This window comes from Ammospiza nelsoni, chromosome Z (genome assembly GCF_027579445.1).
Source record: "Ammospiza nelsoni isolate bAmmNel1 chromosome Z, bAmmNel1.pri, whole genome shotgun sequence".
NCBI lineage: Eukaryota > Metazoa > Chordata > Aves > Passeriformes > Passerellidae > Ammospiza > Ammospiza nelsoni.
The window spans coordinates 35,819,059-35,840,788 of record NC_080669.1 but is presented as its reverse complement, the minus strand read 5'-3'; the positions used below and the strand labels follow the sequence as shown (position 1 = coordinate 35,840,788).

Here is a 21,730-nt window from a genome sequence, read left to right as displayed (position 1 = left end):
TTGGGTTTTGCACTTGTTTTGTTGGTTTAGGTTTTTTTTTTCATAGGTGGGGGTAGAGGAGGTGGGGAAGGGATGGTGTGCTGTTTAAAATTAACAGTAAAAACATAATTTTACTTGCTTCTTGCAAGGAGTGATGTTAGGAAAAGTTAGAACTGTTTAAATATGCTGTTTGATATTTGGAAGTGAGAGGATAATTTTGGGCTGTTTGCTAAAGGGAAAAAAATCCCTGTTTCTCTTCAATTTGGATAACTTATGAGAAATGCTTATCTCAATGAGGTCTTAATTTGGACATGTTCACTAATTTGGAACAGTGCCCAAGGATAAAGTCTAGGTTATTAAGTGAAAATGGCTTGTGAAATCAGGTGCTGCTTGTCAAAAAAGAAAGAAAAAAGAAGTGTGATTATACTGCCTTAGTCATTAAAATTATTTCAATTTATCTGGAAAAGTTAAGTGTTTCAAATCAAACTCTAAACTTACATATTAAGATTGCAGCTAAAGGTAATTGTCAATAAAGAAACTGGTTTTGAGTTGAATTGCACTGGTATATTTTGTGGAATACAGATTGTGCTAGGAGAAAAAAATTATTTGTCAATCCATGATGATTTCAGATTTGGAGGAGTGAGGAGGAAGCTCATTCCTTAATTCATAAAGCTTTCATTCATCAAGAGAGGGATTTTTATTATATACCATGCTAGATTCTGATCTGAAAAGGCTATTGGGATTAGAGGTGTGCTAGTGATAGTAGTCATGGTTTTTAAGTTGAAAGAACAAGCATTTAGTCCTACAGTAGTGTTGTGTCATCACATTGGCTTACTGGTCCTGAATTATGCTTCCAGGGTTCTCCAACAATGGAACGTCTGGCTGCTGTCAGTGGGCTGGTTGCACTGGTGGGCTCTGAAGGAGGCATGATACAGGTCAGAACATGCAAACAAATGGTACCTTAATCTCATGGAGAAATTTGCCTAGAAGGCAAGATGGGATGCATGCTTCCCATTCCTACAGCGATGGCTGTAAACCAGGACATCACATTTTGCAATAATTCATGTTTGGTTAATTCAAGCAACATTGAATTGCAGTGCTTAAAATGGGACTTGTTCCATTTGCTATTGTATGGCCCATGTGCAATGCCCCTGGGGAAAAGTTTTCAGCCCATGTAAGCTTTCTCCTTTTCTCTCTCCCACTCCCAGAGAAAGGCACGAGTGCAAATGTAATCTGTTTTCAGAATTTTTTCTGTTTGTTGCTTCTTTTTTGTCTCTTACAAAATTAACCTCTTTTTCTCATGCAGTTGAAATCTGAGAGCATTCAGTCCTCACAGTTTCAAAGTAAGCTGAATGAAGTGATCAGAACCCTTACACAGGTAAGAAGGTGTTTCCTCCTTTAGATAATGCACTAGCATACCTTCACGCCTTGCACAAGCAAGACAAGTCTGTTTAAAAGGAGTTATGTAATGTTTGTGTCCAGCTTGAATGAGGCAGTGTAGGGAAATTTGTCTAACTAGTGCTTTGTCTCAACAGATAATTAGTTTCTCTGAGCAGATTGGTCTTCAGACAAATGCAGCAAGACTTCTAGGACGTCTTCACATGTCCTGTTTGTCTTCTACCCAGAACAGGGCATCTGGTAAGATACTTTATTACTGCTTCCTAAAGAACATGTAGAAATAGTGCATCACTAAAAAGACAGTGAGGGACACATGAGATAATGCTAACGTTTTAGAAGTATTTTCCTAGAACAGATCTTCTCTGGTTAGCTGAAATAAAAAAATTAGTGTTCTGTGCCCTTTCCAGGTGGCCGATACATTGCTAACTTTAAGTGTTGTTTCAATATCCATTGGTGAAGTAAAGGCTGGATAATTAATAATTAATGAAATACCAGGAACAAGCAAAAGCTAATGAAGTTGAAGCTGTTTGCTTTGGTGTGAACTAACCTGGGAACCAAAAATACAAAATGTAGATGAACATCACAGAGAAAAGTCTTTCAAAGTTTCTGCTCTTATGTATGCCTGCATGCACGCATTCCTGCCTACAGTTAGATAGATATGAAATGTCTCTGCTCCATTAGACTTCTTAAAATTTTGAAGCACTCCCTTTCAAAGCCCAGCTTGCAGTGCCCAATGTATTTTTAAGGAAGTTCTTATCCCTGGCTTTTCAGTTGATCTGTGAATTTGTTTTTTCAGATCTGGCACCTCTCACCACCAGAAATGTTTAGCTTGCCTTAAAAGTGAAAAGGCCAATATGTCTATCAGTCTTGTGGTCTAAATACTCTGAGTCACCTACAGAATCAGTTTGCTCAAACACAGCTCAGTTTGACCAATAAATTTACCTGGGAGAGCAGGTTATAATTTTGCTGATGATGTTTTAGAATATAATAGTCTTTTTATCTTCACAGTTCCTCCAGATTTTGGCTACTTACCTGTAAACAGCTTTATCAGGGCAGCCATTGACTTTGCTATTGAAGGTGGAAAGAAAGGTAAGGATCAAACTACAGTATTACTCTAGGAAGTTTGTTATGGCTATAAAAGATGACCTTAAACACTTGCTTTTATTTACTAAGAGAACTTTTCTAAGTACAAATTTGAACTTTGTTAATGTGTGGTATTCAAAAAAGAAATTTAATTACAATCAAAAAGATAAAGTTAATATTGTGTAGTTAGGACTTTCGCTTTCTCCACCTGATTTTTGACTTTTAAAACCCTTTTCTCTTCCCTCTCTGTTAATGAGATGATGTTTCTTCCCTATGAGAAGGAAAGTCAAATAATTTTTAAGTGTTAGCCTGTATGCTCAGTTAATACTCCATCATCAGACCGACTTTATGCTGCCCCTTATTTCAGTGATGCTGGATTAAGATGTTTTGATTCCAGGAGGACTGAGTTAACTATGTTGACATAAGTTAATATGGTATGTAGCAAAGGTTAGCACTTATCTGGCTGTTCTTTTGGCCTGCATCTGCAAGATGAGAAAGGAAAACATTGTCAGAAAACTCTGCTGTTCTCCCAATAAGAAATGCAGAAATACTACTTTACTAGATGAGGAATATGTGTAATTAACCTATAAATTGACTGAAGAACAAGGGACCAGAAAGTTTCTGTTTATTACTAACAAAAAACAGTTTGACAGGACATTAAAAAGGTATCCATTCATTATAAATGAAATGGCTAATTCTCAGATGCAAAGGGAAGTAACAGTGATTTTGTAACACTTTTCAGTTCTTTACTAGAGCTTGAACTACAGTGTAGTGTTCACATTTTTTGCTAAGCTGTTCAGCCACATATGTGTGTATACAATTTAGACTCTGAATCTTCTGTTCTAGGCCCTGAATCTGTCCCAGCTGAACTGGTGAAAGTAGCACTGGCACCCATTGCATTAGTTGGAGAAAGCCATCAGTATCCACCTGTAAACTGGGCATCCATTCTTTCTCCTTTGATGAGGCTGGACTTTGGTAAGAGTAGTAGTTTTCTATTAAGACTTCTGTATTTGTCACAAGAGTTCTTTACTAATGCAGCTTTTACAAACTTTGGATCCCTCTTCAGGGCTTGAAGTTAGTGGAGTGGCTAGTTTTATTATGCTTTCAAGACTGACTTTTTAGTGTTTGCAAGTATATATTTGTCATCACCATGTGGATACTGTTTAACTGAAGAAAAACTAAAGATCAGAGCTGAGAAGTTCCCTAAAATGTTGGTGAAAGTAGCCTGAACATTTCATTTGAACTATTTATATGAGTCCATCATAAAACTCAACTAATTGTATCCTGTTATCAGTAACTGGTAAATGCTGGGTCAATGCCCATGTTAGAGCCTGTATGCCACTTTTTCACATATTTGAACTGTTTGGTAGTTCATCTGGCTATCACTAGTTTGAAATGCACTTTCTACTAAATTACACAGGGTAATAATTTTCAAAATAGTGGAAAAAGATTCCTATACTGAGGTCTGCCATTCTTATGAAGAGCTGAAACTTGTTAAATGTCTGGAGAGTTTTTTTATTCCTGCTTTTCACTTTGGAGTCTTACTTTTGTAAATCAGGAATTTTCAGAGGAAAGAGTACATCTGTTTTGTGGCTGTTTTATATTTCAGACAAAATCATAGTCCAGGAATATTGACTCATTTTTCCTTCTGTGGATTAAATATTGACTTTATTTGGCAAGGAGGGCTTTTTTTTAATTTTTACTTATGTTAGTATTCCCACATTTTTGTTCCTGAGTGAATTGAAATAACTTGAACAAATGCTGATGCTTCTTGCTGAAAGTGCATGAATGTAAAGAAGAGTCTTCTAATATGTATGTGTTAATAAATGTTTGTGCTATGTGTATGTTAAAATCCTTTAAGTAGGATTTTTAGAAAAATAAGTTGTAATGTAATACTCTAGTAGAACAATAGCCCTTCTTTATTTTATGAGTTGAGAACAAATTTCAAGGGAAAATATTTTCTTTATAACTTAGTTTGTTTTCTTCTGTTTTAGGTGATGAGGTAAAACATCTCTGCCTTGAACTGGCTGTGACACAGGCCCAGTCATCTCAAAATGCAGCAATGCTTTTAGGGATGTGGGTGGCACCTCCCCTTATCTACAGTCTCAGTGTACGTATGTCAGAAAACTTGTGGGAGCTCAGCACCTTTTTCATATAAAATTCCTCAGTGACAATGTTTAGGCTGTCTCACCAGAAAAGGATTACTGGGTTCATAATTCTTCAGAAATACCATTTAGTGAGTATTTATAGTGAGAGAGAGGTTATTCTGGGGCCTTGAAATTCAAGGCAGACTTAAGACCTGCTACACTCATTTTACTTTACTGCTTAAGACCTATAATGCTGATAAACTGGAGACATAAAGCATGGCATGTAGGGAGAAAAAGTATCCTTTATTTTTACCAGCTAAATGTCTTTAAAAAAGGTCCACCCTAATCTGTCCAAAAGCTTACCTACTATTTCTAGCAAGGTCTCTTGATCTAGCTAACTAGTAAAAATAGCTATGTCTTGAGAACCTTGCCTTAATTTTGTAGATACCCAACAGACTAACCTACAGTATAATCAGATTTGGTCTTATCCTTCATTGCTTTTCGGTTCTTCTGGAATTGAAAGGTGGATTCCATGGTACAGTATGTAAAACTCCCTGAATCCCACAGAACACTTGACTGCACATTTCTGTTCCTTTATCCAAGTTCAGGAGCAGATTCATGACAATTCTCAGAAAATTAATTGCTTGTTTCTGTGATCTCTTCAAGGAATGTTTTTTGTTTTAATTCATTAGTCTTAGATATGCAAACATTTGCTGGTAGTTTTAAGGTACATAACTGGTAAAGCACCAAAAAAAAAATAATTATTTCTGACTACCACTTTTCCAGCTGCAGTGGGAATTTGAGATCACAAAATAAGATGAGCCACAGAGAATTAAGCTCTGCATTTCGTACAGGTTATTAATTCTTCTTCACTAACTAGCAACATTCATGGTTCTATGGCTATCATACTTCTGTCACTGACTGTCTAGATAGTCTATATGCTTTATGTAGGGATGCAGTGGGTGCCATGTAAAAATATTGCTCTGTCCATATGGGGATGTGATGTCTAAGGTTCATTGAAAGTAAGTTCTTCAGTTTTTAATGAAAACAGAATATTGACATGTTTGAACTCTTTTTAATTCAAAAAATTCATGACAAAAAGGGAAGAAGAAAAGACCTGAGAAATATTTATGACTTTAGGTGCTTTTATAAGTCGTGTTTGAGCCACTCTTTTTATAATTTTATGCAACAATAGTTCAAGGTCAATGAAGAGCTAGAATTTGAAATGGAGCAAAAATTTTTTCTTTTCAGATGAAAACTCAGAAATATCTTTTCATGTCCCTGTCCCTGTGGATGCAACATGTTGCAGAAGACAAACTGCAGTCTTTTACAGAAGTTCTTCTGATACAACAATTTGAAGTGCAGAACCGCACAAAAAACCCAGAAATTTGCCAGTGTGTTCTACAGGGGCTCATCCAGGCAATGAAACTTCCCAACCCTGCCCAGTTTTGCTGGAGCTTTTTGTGTCAGGCTGTGGAGAGGATATATGAGCTTCTTCCAAATGAGGTTCAGGTGAGGAGTATGAATGAGGTGTATGAACACTGTAGCTAGGTATTTTTTTAATGATGGTAAGGCCCATCCTTTTGCACTGATGCATCAGATTCAAAACATTAATTAAATGTACAATTTTTAGTTATATTAGTTAAAATAGCAGCATAATTTCAGTTTAACTTATTTTTGGTTATTTTAGAATATGATGTTGTGAAACCAATCAAAGTGCACTCCTCCCTCATAAACGATTCAGTAATGGAAAATTACAGTATTAGTACTGAAATAAATTTTAATGAAAGAGCAGTGAACAATGAGAAGGCTTTCTTTTTCCCCACAGAGGATTCAGTTTCTTACAGTGATTTAAAGAAGCTATTTAGCTACAGAAGATACTTCCAAAGAATGGCCCTTTGCCATAAACAGAATAAATTCTTTAAAAGTATTCAAACACCATTGTTTTTGTACATTGATGTACGTCAAATTCCTCAGCAAATACAGATTTTCTAAAATAGATTAGGTGAGGCTAGAAGATAGATTAATTATTCATCATTATCATTAACAAGTTCCTAAACTCACCAATTTTTATGATGAAGAAAGCCAGAAATAGACATGCATTTAATTTTCTGTTTGCAGAGAGGTGAACTGGAGATGTATATTGATGTAGCAAGATGTATTTCAGAAATGGCTGATTCAGAGATCAATCGCATTGTCCAGATCTCCAAGGTAATTATATTTAGTTATGCTCTTTTATCACCAGAGCATGTGAAACAAGCAACCTTGTAATTTCTATTGTCACCAGACTATTTTAGCTCACTGGGAGTATTTAATTGTTTTACTTGACATGTTGGTAAGAGTGTTCTGGATTTAATCTGCAGGCAGTAGAGAGTAGCAGAAGTGATAAGATCCATATCCCAAACTTTCTCAAAGAGACTGAAATACTCATGATTTCACCTGGCACATTTGAACCAGAGTCTTAACTAACTTGGTGGGTTGGGGGTTGGCCTCTTCTCTCAGGCAACCTGTCCCAGACAGGATGAGAAGATGCAAAGCTGCACTCCTCTCTCTCCTAAGCTGCACCAGGAGAGGTTTAGACTGGACTTTAGGAAAAATTTCTTCACAGACAGTGTGATTAGACCTTAGAATGGGAATGCCACACTAGGGAGATGGTGGCGACACTGTCCCTAGAGGTGTTTAAGGAAAAACTGGATGTGACACTCAGTGCTGAAGTCTTGTGGACATGGTATTGTTGAATCATATGTTGGACTTAATAATCTCATAGGTATTTTCTAGTCTAACTGATTCTCTGATTCTGGGAATTACTTCTCCTAGCAGAACAAGAATGGTGTGAACCAGAGTGGTGTTATATCTTCTAAATCTCAGACCAATGATGCAAACAGCAGACCACTTGGTTAATATTAGAAATACTCTTTGGTTAATATACCCACCTGCTTGAAACTGGACTGTAAATGGATCCTGGTGACTAGCTGTCCTTGAACTGTGGATCTGTGCTTCTGTTAAAAATGTGAAATAACTGACTGAAAAACCTTTCATTCTTGACTTTATGTTCTATATTTACATTCACACTCAGAATGTTTCCTGGTGGACAAGATGACTGAGGATGATAATGGAATAAAAAAAGCTTTTATCTTGTAGCTCATCAGGAATCAATTAGTAGTGGAATTCTTAGGAGCTGAAACGCTGAGGAAGTGACCTGTGTGGAAGAACTTGATGTTTTCAGATCAAGCTTTTAAAAACAAACATCTTTGACTAAAGCCCCCTGTTCTGTTTGCTGTGAAATTCACTACAGCATCAAACGTTCAAATAGGTTGTGGAAGCTGAACTGTCATTTCCTTGTATTTTTCACTTCTTATTTCACACTGGAAAACATCATTTAAGAAAACCTCTTTTTGTCACTACTGTGTATCTGTCTTGCAAGAAGACTTGAATGTCCAGAACTGTTAAGCTGTTCATTCAGTTCAAAGGGGAATATAAAACTTAAAGCAGTATGAAAACAAGCTGTACTGAGTTACTTTGCTGGCCTATTTCGAACAGTGTAAAGTTCAAGCAGCATGTACAGTCTTCTGTGTAATAATATGTCTTGAGGAAAATAAAGCCTACTAGTTATTCAGAGTTACTTTTTTATAAAGAAGAGTGCAGAATTTACTGTTCCCACAAGAAATGTACCTTTAAATTTAACTTTTCTTTTTATTGCATTTGCAGAACAATATCGAGAAGGCCACGTTTGTGAAAGTGTATTTAGTTTCTCAAGGCAGATTGTCTCTGACGAACTTGAGTGCCGTGATTCATGTTGTGGCAGGATATCATCAGAAGAAAAATATTTTATGGATGTTCTTGCATAGTTTCTATCATGCTCGCATTGTGAGACATGAAAATACAGGTAAAATTAGGCTTAAAGAAAAATCAACAATGCAATCAACAGATATTTATGAATCTACACTGATTCCTTTAAAATAATTTTAAGATGATTTAACCAAAGTGTTTCCAAAATTTTCCATATTAAAAACCAGTGTCTTCAGAATTCTTTTATTATTCAAGTAGTTGTACCAAACTTTGCATTTGTGTTTTACTGCAGTTACTTCTTTTTCTGTGATCCAGCTACAAGTCATTTGTCTCATCAATGTGGTTTACAGACCAGAATTTTAACTAGATCTGTATCTCCCACTCTTTTTAGGATAGTGTTACAGGTGTACATAGTACATCTGTACATCTCAATACTGCAACTCTGCTAACCTTCTGATCTAAAATCTGACTTACCAGTATGTGACACAGAAGGTGGGGGATGTTCCCATGAGACTGGTTGAACTAGGGACATAACTTTCTTTCCTGAACTCCTTGCACTGATTTAACACAGGAAATAAATTTCCTTTTTTTCCTCCTCATAACTATACCAGATAGTCATCTGGTGGGTTAATGATTTGGGCTGGCTCAGCTATGGGTCTGACAAAGTATAGAGGCTGATGCAAGGGAACTAGGAGAAACACACAGAAAGATAAAGAAGGAAGAAACAAGAACAGAAAGATACAAGAATGAAGTCTCATTTTCATGGCAGAAAGGTTTTTGTCTGCGAGTGTTCACTGAACAACTTCAAAGCATTATATTGCCAGATGCCTTAGCTGCCAGCTGTGTTTGAAGAACTTCAAAGAGTACTAAGTTTTAATTGAGTGAAGTGAGGATTCTTTGGGTAAAAGAGGAGACAGCATGAAAGGAGGCACTTGTATGTGGGCTTGGTGGTGAGCTTCTAGGTGGTAGAACAGATTATGGATAGCAGAATCTGAATCAATGAAATGTCTTCCATCCTTGAGATGAATTAAGGGCTGATTTTATTTTTATGCTTTGACCACAGTTTACTCACCGTCTCAACACTGTAGGACCATTTTCACAGTAATTTGCACATTGAGGGCAGCTTTAGGATTCTGTAGCAGTCATATGTGCATACTTGGTCCTGCAGGCTGTCATTTTGTGAAATAATTCTCATTCAGTCTTTTGTTTGTGGTTTTCTGGTTTGGTTTTCTTCCTGGCTTTTTTTTTTTTTTTTTGTGTGTGTGTGTGTGCATGTGTTCAATGTGTTGCCTGCATTATAAGCAACGTTTCTGTACTATTTAAGGGCTTGTATGTTTTCTGTCAGTGGCAGAATTAATCAAATGTGGTAGTGGTGTTGATGATCTTTGTTCTTCTGCAGTTGGTACTTTCCTGCTATAGTGATTTTCTGTGCTTGCTTTTTTATGAAAAGCAATGCATTCTAGTATTTGACATGAGTCAGTATTCTTTTTCTTTTTCTAGGAGTTCTGAAAAGAATGGACTGGCTGTTAGACCTGATGGGCTACATCAGAAATGTAGCATGCAAGTCAGCACCCTTACAAAATGGTGATCTGAAAGAGGTTGATCTGAAAGAGGTAATGGCTGTGAAAATTATTTGGTACAAGGACAGAAGGAGTTTCTGATATATTTCACATTTTTCCACAGTAATAAGCATTATTCCCCATGCTTTTGTATTTTAGAAGATTGTGATCTCACCACCACAGAGAAGATCTTCACAATTTTTGTGAATGAATGTGTATTTAAAACTCTTACTTTAAAATAACTTTTACATTTAGACTATGATGGAACCTTAAGGCAACTAAAGGAAATAATTCCTTAAAATTTATTGTATTTAGAACAATTGAAGGAAAATTTTGAATTCACTAGTAGAACTGTCTAGGCAGGTCAGAACGGTGTAGTTTCTGGTTCTGAGAGGGCTTGGACAATTTTAAAGAAATTATGTTTTTCACCAATTTTAGATCTTCTGTTTGAGAACATAAAATAAGCTGCTGCTTAGATCAGAAGGGCATTAATTATATTGCTGCAATATTTCCCAACCATTTATAACAAGGATCACAAGGGTGACCATCTGTGATTTCCCTCAACGGTCAGTTTGCTGTGAAAAAGTTATTTCCCCATTTTAAGTGAGTTGTAGATCACCTTAAATCTAAAAGATGATTTTAGAAGAGTGTGATTTTACTTTTCTTTATGTGGACATTGTAGTTTGAATTTATAAAGAGGCTTATGCGCTTCAAAACATGGAAGGATATTAAAAACTTGTTAGTTCTTGCATTTTGAATTTTGCCTGAATTTTTAAATGATGGTTTTTAAGAGCAGGTCATCATCTGGATTTTGGTCTTGGGTTTCTTTGGTTGGTTTCTTTTTTGGATGAGTTTTTCGTGGTTTTTTTGTTGGTGGTTTTTTGGTGGGTTTTTTTGGGGTTTTTTTTTGTTTTGTTTTTGTTTGTTTGAGGGTTTTTTTTGTGAGGTTTTAAAATTTTTTTTCCTCCTTCTCTATTATTCATTTAATGAAGTGCATTTTTGCCTTTTCCCTGTTTAGTGCATAGATTTCCTCATGTGGCTGTTTGCAGCTTCTGTTTTGGCCTGGGCTGACCATGGTGCACCATTACTGCTTGGCCTCAGTGCTGACTGGTCACTGTGGAAACACCACATGGTATCACCAGAATTATATGAGGAACACATTGGCAAGCACCCCACTGACAAGTTTGCTGTGCAAGAGACTCTCACTCTCCTTCCAAGTAGCCTTTCCCTTTTGCTGGCTAAAGAACCATGGAAAGAACAAACACAGAAGGTAAAATTGCATGTAGTGAAATCTGAGTGGCATCTCACTTTACATGAGAAAGCACCCCATTTTTGGTAGTTACCTTGGATCTTAGATAGACCAGTTATTTCCTCTATATTTTATTGCATCTCAATTGTGATCTCACTTTATTGTTAATCAGATATGAAAGTAGTTTCTTAAGTAAAATTTGAGAGTTGCAAAAAAAAAAAAAAAAAAAATTCCAAAGCTGGGAGTCAAAGTCTTAAGAAAATACAGCTAGGAGAAGAGAATTGGGAGCTGCTGGTAGCAAGTCCGTGTTTTAAACACTGAAAGGATCCTCTGCAGCGGCACACACCAAACTGTAAATTCAGAGTAATCAAAGATCTTCATGGTTTGCAGTATGTGTCATTTATTTTGAAGTATGAGTTGAAAATAAATGTGGAAAGTTGGGCCTAATTTGGCAAACTTTCTGTGCAATTCATGTAGTTGCTATATGTGGAAGTACTGTTATTTATCTGTAGATTAATAGTTAGCTGTTTTGTGCAAACTGGAATCTCTTGAGAACTCTCTGAGCATGCGTCTGTGCTCAGAGTTACCCCTGAAGCCAGAATTCAGAATGTCAGAGGAATGCAGGGGTGAGCTGTTAGTATGCAAGTACCTAATTAGGTTTTAAGGAAGAATGTGAGGCCTTGCCCTGAAAATCATCCTTATGAGTTTAAATACCATATTGTCATCCAGGCACCCTGCACTGCCAGAAAAAAATAACAAAAAATGAGAGAGGTCAAAAGAGGAACAAAGGCAATAAGAGTTCTGAAGTAAAACATTTGGACAAGAGACTGATAAGAAAGAATTATATTAATAGGTTAAAGGTATGAACAGGCAACATGGAGGGAAGCTGTTTAATGTGCCTTCTTCTTACAAAGAATTATTGCTGACATAATGAGAAGGAACAAAGGGAGTTTCAGGTCAAACTATGGGAAGAATTGCGTTGACAGGGAGATGTACTCAAGGGTGTTTTGTTTACTTTGGGCAGAAGCTTCATTGGCCACTGCCTCTGATTAGATAACTGAATTTAGCAGAAATCAAATGTTGTCTGTCAAACTGAAAATAATTCATCATGTTCTGATACAGGGGCTTTTTTAATTCAGATTTTTTTTCATATTTCTATCTTCAGTTTATTGAATGGCTGATCAATATGATGGAATGTCCTAGGGAAGCATTATCAAAATCTACCATGGATCTGCTGAAAGGTAATATATTTTTAATTTGGCCTCATTTTTCTATAACAGACAGAGTAGATCAAAATTCAGTTGTTATAAGGAGTGAGATTTTGTCTTTGAGGTAATTATCACAGGTAAGTTGACATTGTTGTCTGTAACACTTTACATTTGCTGTTTCATCTTCTGATGCTTATGATGTAGGACTTAGGGTCCAAAGGACCTAGAGGTACATCTAGTACACAAGCTTATTTCATTAATAGGTCTGTCTGTTGTTTTTGAAGTTACCCTTAAAAAAAAGATGCAGCATACTATTGGGAAATCCTCTAGTACTAGAATACAAATCACATAACATAGGTGCAAGTAAGGACTGCGCTGTGTGGAACGGGTAGGAGGTGAACTAGGACAGCCTAGTAAAGGGGTCTGAGAAAAAAGGAAAGAGAAATGAGGGTTGTTGAAAAGATGCATGAAAAGAAAAATGGAAAGTAGACAATATGTTGAATTATGGTAGGAGTTGCAGCCCTATCATGCATCCTATTGCTTACTTACATGAGTAGTATCTGTGCAAGTAATTTTAAGAGGAAACCACAAATATTTTCAAGTGAGGTAAGTGCATTTGTGCTTTTTTCCATGAACACAAGGCACTTCCTTTGGACCATCTGATTTGTTAGACCTAAACAAGGCTTCTTGACATCCAGTTATTGAGTTATTTGCATTAATAGGATAATTACCCTTGTTCTGATGTCTGCAGTCTTAGTCACTCTGATAAATTTCCCTGTAATGTCTGCTAATCTCCACCAGAAGCAGTGCTAAGGGCTGTTGGAGAACCTCTTCTGTACATCAGAGTTCTGATGCTCACCATATATTGTCAGTATGCCCAGACTTCTCTATAAGTCACTGTTCCCTCTGAGCTTCCCATTGTTTTTTTCCTTTTACATACTAGAACATAAAACTTCCATGTGAATAACTAGACTGTGACTAGGTTGGTTACTGGATTTTGTCTAAACACATGATTCTTTCAAATTGAATTAAGAAATCGGTGAGTTGCATTTCCAATCAGTGAATTGAGCAGAGGACTTAAGATTTTGTGCTTCTGTTGTTCCCAGTGCCTCCTATGTCCTGGCTTGCATCATTGCTCATTGAATTTGAGCTTTCTGCAATGTTGGTTGATCTGTGTGTCTAAGTGATAGACTAATTAGAAGATCATGTGATATGATTTCAGTAGGAGAAATGTGTGCTACAAAGCAAAGGAAGGGCCTAGTACATCACCACAAGTGAAGGAATTATTAAAAGAGTCAGTAAAAGGAGAACTTAACCTATACCTGTGCTAGTAAAATTACTAGGAAGAATACTGTCACATCTTTTCATTTGGACTGCACAATTTAATGTAATTTGTCCCTGTCTTCACAGTTACACTTCTGGCCTTGAGATCTCTTGCAGAGTTCAAGAAAAAAGCAATATGGACTAAAGCTTATGGGTGGTAGCTGCACACCATACCTTATCCAATGAAGAAAACTGTCCGTACTTGAAAACATATTATTATTACTCAGGCATCAAGAAGCTGTATTTCAAAGACATTTCCTACCACAAGATTTTTAATTTGGTTTGGATTTTTTTTTTTTACCCTTTTGCTTCATCACAAAATTTCCTATGAAAATATTTTGTCTTTAAGTGATGTGTTACTGTTTTGCAAATGTGCTGAATCTAAATGAAAAATACACATTCAGTTTCAATTGAATTGTTTCAGTGACATCTGGGAACCTCAAGAGTTGGAATGATTATTCCTTTAATTTGTGGAAGCTTTGAAGGAATGGCTGAAAATAAAACAAACCAGGAAAACTTGATGGATATAGCGTATTTATTAAAGTATGTTTTAATGTAACAAGACTTGGAATGAGCATTATTTTTGAACTGATAATCCTTCCTGTAGTAATAACACAATGTTCTTGTGCAGCAATGACAACGCATTGTGACTATATAGTGTGAGCAGGGTTTCTGAAGAGGGGTGGTATGCATGTCTGGGTTGCAATGGCTTTTTATAAAGATTGCTGAAATGAGTCAATACTCCTGATGGCTGTTGTATTTGCAGCTCCAGGACAGTTGCCATTTTCTTTCCACTTGTAACTGTTCTTGTCTCCTTGATACTTCTCTGCACGTAATGAGAATTCTTCCTCTGCCTCTAGGGAAAAGGGACAATATAGCAACTGTTTTCCACATTTATCATCTTAAATAGGTTAGTCCCTGCTATTTTCCTTATTTATTATTTTTTTTTCTGAAGGAATAGAGACTTTTTCACTTTGCAATCTTGCCAAGACAGGTATTGCAAGAGATTTTATATTTAGCAATCCTCCTTGCTGAAGTAGACAAAAATTAACTGAATATAATTGGGCACTGTTCCCTAGTGTCTTTCAAAACAGTACTGGTAAGAGCATTGTTGATTTTTGATCAGGAAATTATATTTCCATACATCTTGAAGACACACCCCACTGGAGGAGTTATTTTCAGGACTGATAACATTTCCTCTGTTGAAGAAATTCTCTTCTAACTTCTTGGTCACTTGGTCTGCTCAGCCTGGAGAAGAGGAGACAGAGGAGAGCCCTCACTGCCATTACAATTTCCTTGTGAGGGGAAGAGGAAGGGCAGGCACTGAGCTCTTTTCTGTGGTGACAGTGACAGGACCTGAGGGAGTGGCCTGAAGCTGTGTCAGGGGAGGTTTATGTTGGATATGCAGAAAAGGTTCTTTACCCCGAGGGTGGCTGGGCACAGGAACAGCTCCCCAGGGAAGTCACAGCACCAGCCTGACAGAGCTCAAGAAGCATTTGGACAGCGCTCTCAGGCACACAGTGGGACTCTTGGGGTTGTCCTATGCAGGTCCAGGAGCTGGACTTTGATGATCCTTAGAGCCCCCTTCCAAATCTATGATTCCATGACTCTTTCTAGGATTTTCTCATCCAACAGGGTACTGTGTGAAGGCTGAGCATTTCTTCACTGATTGGGTGTGTAAAGGATTAATGCAGTACTTGTTTGCCTTTCCAAAATAGTGTATAATTAGTGGTAGTTTTCTGCTGCATATGCATCTCTATACTGAGAAAACTGTCTAAAAGGTGAATGTGCAGAAGGACTCACTTAAAGTCCTTGTCAGTGATTTTGCACCTCAGTTCATGACTTTCCATTTGTGTGCACTTCTTAGTAATCTCTAACAATGCCAAATATGTCACATTTTAATGGTTCCATCTCTAATATACTGTTTCAAACTAACTTACACCTTAATCATCTCAGTTTGCATGTTGACTAGCATTTTAATTCAGATGAAATTTTGTCTTTTTTAAAGGAAATCACTGTGTGATGCCTACTTGCTGTGTTTCAGTTTGCATAGAGGAGCAATATGTAAACATCTGAATTACCTAAATTCTTACTGATGTCTAGTAGAACGTGGGATCCAAGGGGTGGCATAGCATGGCCTGAGGGTGGCAATGTTAACAGAGCTGCATAGAGCACTGAGAGCTTAAGAGAGTATTTGAAATGTTTGAACCCCAATGCACATGATACACAAAATGAACAGCATTTACTGGAAGCATTTGTCAGCTCCCAAAGCTATGAGATTGGGATTAGTGAGACTTGGTAGAATGAGTTCTGTGGGATCTCAGCACATCCGTCCTGATGTGCAGAGACACCGAGATAACCCTTGGGGGGCTCGGAGGTCCTGGAATGTTGCCAGAAGTGTCTGGTGGCTGGACTTTGATCCTGCACAGGAGACAACACCTGTATGAGGATGGGAGGATCTCACGAGGATGAATGGTGAAGGGATAGGTTAATTATAGTGTGAAACATAGGTTTTAGAATTTCAGTACAGGCGGGTCTAGAGAAGTAAGATGGAGGAATTGGGGCGTGTCCTGTCCTCCTTCTTCTTCTTCTTGGCCTCCATCTTCTGTGGTGGTGGTGGCACTTTGGGATTGGTTCTTACTAGAGGTGCACTTGTCAATAAGAGTGAAAGGTATTGGGGAAAATAGGTAAATATCTTATACGTAGTTTTGGGTATAAAGATAAGTGACCGCCCCGAGGGCTCTCAGTGTGCTCATGGCTGGCATGCTGTGCAGACCTCTGTCAGGCTGAGAGAAAATCTTGTAGATAAAAACTAATAAACACCGAAGACTGAGAAAAAACCTGAAGACTCTTTTCGTCCTTTGGAGCGCGGGCTGTCCAAGGCCATCCCGAGCCTTTCCAGGCCATCACAAACAGCCAAGAACGGGACAGAGTTCCATGACTGGAGTGCTGACATGCAGAGCTACAGACTGCAGGGCTGTAGGAGGGATAGGCAAGGCAAAAGAGTTGCCATTGGAAGGTACAGTTTTCACTGTCATTCCTTGCAGTTAGGAATAATGTGGTTGAAAGCCCCCAAGTGAGAATTAGAGAGATGAAAACAAAGCAGATGTCACTGTAGGTGTCTACTGCTGTTCACTCAGTCACAATGCTAGCAGTGATTATTTAATCTATGGGCAATGATGAGAAATCTCTGGACCAGCAGCTCTTCTTCTTATGGAAAATTTCAATTTCCTGAACATCAACTGGAAATGCCAGACAACTGTCATAAGGAAGTCTCAGAAACTCCAGAAGTATGTTGAAGAAAATTTCTTGCCGCAAGTATTCATTGAGACAACTAGCAAAGATGTCCCCCCCAACTCTCCCCCTGCCCCTCCCCATCCCCAGCTTGCTGTTTGCGAATAGTGAAGGAGAAGATGGGATTTTTAGATGGCTGTTTTGGCCACAGTAATCATGAGTTTAAATTTTTTGGTGTAAATGAGAAACAAGTCATCAGAGTTGCTATCCTAGATTTCAGAATAGCAAACCTTAAACTGGTCAGGACGCTAGTTAGCAGTGTCCTCTGGGAACCTGATTTTCAGAGCTTAGAGATCCATAAGTGCTGGTCCATTTTTAAGGGCAACCTTTCAGGAGCAAGCAAATCACACTATGCCGAAAGTCAAGCGAGAAGAGCAGCTTGGCTAAACAGGGAACTCCTCTTGGAACTCATAAAGAAAAGAATGATGGCTGTAAGAGAGGTCAGGCCTCACAGGATGATTACAGAGCTGTGGATCCCATGTGCAGGGAGAAAACACTAAAGTCCAAAGCTCAGAGTTGAAACTGGCCAGTGTTGGGTCAGATTAAAAAAAAGAAATTCTGAGTATGCTTAGAGCAAGAGGAGATTTAAGGAAAATATTCAACCAGTTCTTCATCCAAAAAAAGGATGAGGAAAAGGCAGAGGTATTATAATGCTTTTGTATCAGTCATTAATAACATTGATACACATTGGTCTGGCCTGTTGTCTCAGTTAGAGAACATACAGCAGCAGTGACTTTCCATTTCTGGACACTGACACTGTAAATGAGCAGTTATATCACTTTCATATTTGTAAGTCTGTGAGGCCTGATGGGATTCATCTCAGAGCACTGGATTAGCTACCTCTTGGGAGTCTGGGGAAATCCTTGCTGACCAGAAGCTGGCCAGTTTACCAGAAGGGCATGAGGAAAGACACAGACAACTGCAGGGCTGTTAACTTCATTACCAGGGAAAATTTACCAAGATCATACTGGATACTATTGAAAGGCATTTAAAGAACAATACACAAGCACAGTCAACGTGAGTTCATGACGGGAAAGCCCTGAGTAACTCATCTGATACCCTTGTATGATACAGCCACCCACCTAGTGGGGCTTTTGATACTGTCCCCTACAACATCTGTCTGAACAAACTGTTCAACAGTGAGATGAGTGGGTTCATGGTACACTGGTTAAAGAACTGGCAGAAGGGTGGATTTCAAAGACTTGTAGTGCAGGGAGCTGACAAACAGTCATCTGCAGTTTTCCTCAGGTTTCAAATCTAGGGCCAGTTCAGTTCAATGTATTTATCCATGATTAGGAGGCAGGAGTTGAATGCACAATTATGTACACAGATAATACTAAACTTGAAAGTTGCTGTTGACTCTTGAGGGACAAGAGACCTTGCAGAAAGATGTGGATAGTCGAGGATTTGGCTATGATTAATGGCATGAAATTTAACAAGTTAAAATGGTGGATTCTGCATCTGGTACAGAGGTACCAGGTATCAGGTTCCTGATACAAGTCTAAATGGGTAGAAAAGTCACTGGAGAGCAGCCCTGTATAAAGAGATCTGGGCATGCTGTTATCTCAATGTACAAAGATTTAAGTTTAGAGAATCACAGAATTATTGTAGTGGGAAGGGTCCTCTGGAGGGCAACACACCTCTCCTCATTGGCTCCTCCACCACTTGCATTAATAATTTATCTTCCTGTATCTACAAGAACTTCCTGGACTGTGTGCCGAGCCTCACTGTGCCTCCCAACAATTATCAGGATTGTTGAATTCTCAGAGGAGAGATTTCAAGGACCAGGGCCCATGATCTCAAGGCTATTTCCAGTTGCCCATGGAAAACCTCATCAACTTCCTTGTTTGAGTCAGATGGCCTGTAGTAAACACCCACAACAGTGTCACCCATTTTAGGCTGTCCCTTAATTTTTACCCATAAGCTCTCAACTCCTTGTCTGTCCCTGGGCAGAGCTTGGTGGTCTTTCACACAAAGACCAGCTCCACCACCTCACCTCACTCACCTGTCCTTCCTTAAAAGTACGCAGGAATCCATGACAACATTCCAGTGGTGAGCTATCCCACCATGTCTCTGAAACTGCAGTGAGAGCATGACTGTGACCACACACAGACTGCCAGTTCTTCTTGTTTATTCCCTGTGCCATGTGCATCTGTGTACAGGCACTTCAGGGAGGCAGTCGAGCATCCAGGTTTCCTTGGAGGCATGTAAGAGGATTCCCCATAGCCATATACACCTTTGATTTGGTTAGCTCTAAGACTCTCAGCTTGAGGCAGCCAAGCTTGCCCTGGCTGGCATGGCCCACTCCCCAGGAGGAATCAATGGCATAAGAATTGCCACTTTGGACCTCAGCCAAGTCATTCAATTTAAAGGCCATCTCACCAAATGGACCAGTCTGCTGCCAGAACTTCTCATGCCCTTTTTAGACAGGTGGATCCCATCCCTCCCTAACAGGCTAAAATCATTGAAGTACAACTCACTGTCATAAAAGCCATTGTCTCGAACATATTTTTGCCTGCTCAGTTCTGAGTTTTTCCAGGAATTTAGGTGAGGCATGGGAGCTGAAGTAACAGTGGTCTTTTGTGGTCACACATGGAAGGCTGACTGCCTCAATCTCCCAAGTGCCTGCTCCAAGTTACCACTGTACCAGGAGGTGGTGAAGCCTTCTCCCATGAGCTCCATGCCTTTTTCATGCAGATTACACTTGGTGAACCTCTCCATAGTGAATTTTAAAGAATCCTTTTCCTATTCCAGCCTTTCACCCAGCTACAACACCCAAAATTAACATTTTTAACATCTAACAATAAACATGGCTTTATCTGTGATAGGTTTGACCTCAGCTGCCTTCCAGATGTCCATTCAGCCCCATCTCCTCAACAGGGAGGGACATTCAATCTCCCTCCTCCTCCTCAACATGACAGGGAGAAAATAGGATGAGAAAGTTCATGGGTCAAGATAAAGACAGAGTGACCATTTATTATTCACTGTCACAAAAACAACTTCAACTTGTGGAAGAAAAAATTATTGCCAATTAAAAATAGAGTAGGATGGAAAGAAAAAAGGCAAAACTAGAATTGCCTCCCACCTATGTCCCCCTTCTTCCTAGGTTCACTTTACCCCTTCAGTCCTGCATTTCTACCTCCTCCCTCCCCAGGCAGGATAAGGTGGGTGTGAGGCTTGCACTTAGGTAATAAACCTTAATCTCTGCTGGTTTGTTTTCTCACTGTTGCTCTGATCCAGCATGGGGATCCCTGCCATGAGGCACAGTCCTTCATGGTTTCTACTCACAAGCTGCAGCTCTTCAAGCACTGCTCTAGCATAGGTCCTTTCCATGGGGTATAGTCCATTAGGAAAAAAGCTACCTCAATAGGGGTCCCTAATGGGCCACAGTTCCTGCTTTGCTTGTGTGGGCACTCCTTGGGCTGCAGCTTCCCTCAGGGCACAGCCACCTGCTCCAGCCTGGCGTCCTCCACAGGCTGCCATGTGATATCCTGTCTGGTCTGTTTCTCCTTGGGTTGCAGAGGGACAACCTGTTCCACCATGGTCTTCTTCATGGCCTGCAGAGGAATCTGCTGCAGTGCCTAGAGTAGCTCTTCCTCTCCTTTTCCATTGACCTTGGTGTCAGTGTACAGAGCTGTTTCTCTTACATTGTTCTTACTCTTCTTTCTTGCAAATGTGTAACATTTCTTACCTTTTCTTAAGTTTTCAGAGAAATGCCAGAGCATCATCCTAGCTGTTTGGCACAGCAGTGTCCTGCAGTGGCTCCATTTTGGAACTGACTAGAACCAGCTGTTTCTGGCATGTTGAGTTGAATTTCCAAGGCAAACATGTTCATGTTTCAACTTTAGCAAGCTATATAGTAATTTAATATGGACTTACTCCAGCTGTCTTCAAAACTGTCACTTTATTTAGCTGTTCTGTATGTTTCTTAACACTGTTCACACTTGAATCAGTTTGGGTCAGACAAAAGCCCAAAGTGAAAGCACTCCTGTTTCTCTACAAAGTTCCAAATTTCTGTTTGCAGTGGTTTGAAAAAAACAAATCCAGGGTTGACACTATACTATTCTAAGCTGATCTTGTTCTTTATGGTCTGTAAATATTCGGTGGTCAAAACAGTTTGCAGGCATTGTCTGCCACATGTATGAAATAAATAGAAATTACAGTAGGTGACCTTTCATAACAAATTAATTTAGCTTCACTGTTTCCTTATATAATCTCTTAGGCTGCATGGTTTGAAAAGTTGTATAGGCAAAAGCCTCTTCATATTTTAACAGTATTTAGTTTCCCTTTAAATATTACCTTCTCTCCTACTCCTACTATCTAGGCTCCCTTCTCAGAGTTTTCAGTCAGCTAAAAAAAAAAATAGCCTCACTTTTCTCCCCCACATGCTTGAATTGAAACATAGATGATAATCAATACAGATGAAACATCAGAAAAGCTCCTGCCAACCTCTAAGGAATTATTTAGCTATTTTTGCCTGTATAATCCATTGGGTTGCTGTGTACATTCTTCATTGCCAACCTTTGAAAAGCCTATGTTCTACTTGCATTCTCACAGTTTATCCTAGAGAAGTATGAGGCACAATTGAGTCAAATGCCTAGAATTTTGCACATGGCTTTTGACAGTCATTCAGTTCCCTTTTAGGAACAACGTATTATTTGACCTGACTATATTACACTTCTTTTGCACATATCTATCTGCTGTTCAGCATGAAAGGAAATTACTGTGGGGTAAGAGAGTGACATGCCAAACACATGATAA

At 38.7% G+C, this 21,730-nt stretch overlaps 1 protein-coding gene across 2 annotated transcripts in view; it reads left to right on the top strand.

Annotated features, from left to right (window-relative positions):
* FOCAD (focadhesin) overlaps positions 1 to 14,237 on the top strand; it is an 89,743-nt gene extending 75,506 nt beyond the window's left edge. For both annotated transcript variants that reach the window (XM_059492507.1, XM_059492508.1), the window contains 13 exons: positions 837 to 914; positions 1,286 to 1,357; positions 1,515 to 1,617; positions 2,386 to 2,466; positions 3,307 to 3,435; positions 4,455 to 4,570; positions 5,799 to 6,059; positions 6,669 to 6,758; positions 8,256 to 8,433; positions 9,837 to 9,949; positions 10,914 to 11,165; positions 12,310 to 12,385; positions 13,763 to 14,237. In XM_059492507.1, coding sequence (XP_059348490.1) covers positions 837 to 914; positions 1,286 to 1,357; positions 1,515 to 1,617; positions 2,386 to 2,466; positions 3,307 to 3,435; positions 4,455 to 4,570; positions 5,799 to 6,059; positions 6,669 to 6,758; positions 8,256 to 8,433; positions 9,837 to 9,949; positions 10,914 to 11,165; positions 12,310 to 12,385; positions 13,763 to 13,836 — 1,623 coding nt within the window. In that variant the 3' untranslated portion in view covers positions 13,837 to 14,237. The remainder of the gene's footprint in view (positions 1 to 836; positions 915 to 1,285; positions 1,358 to 1,514; positions 1,618 to 2,385; positions 2,467 to 3,306; positions 3,436 to 4,454; positions 4,571 to 5,798; positions 6,060 to 6,668; positions 6,759 to 8,255; positions 8,434 to 9,836; positions 9,950 to 10,913; positions 11,166 to 12,309; positions 12,386 to 13,762) is intronic.
* The last annotated feature ends 7,493 nt before the right edge of the window (positions 14,238 to 21,730 follow it).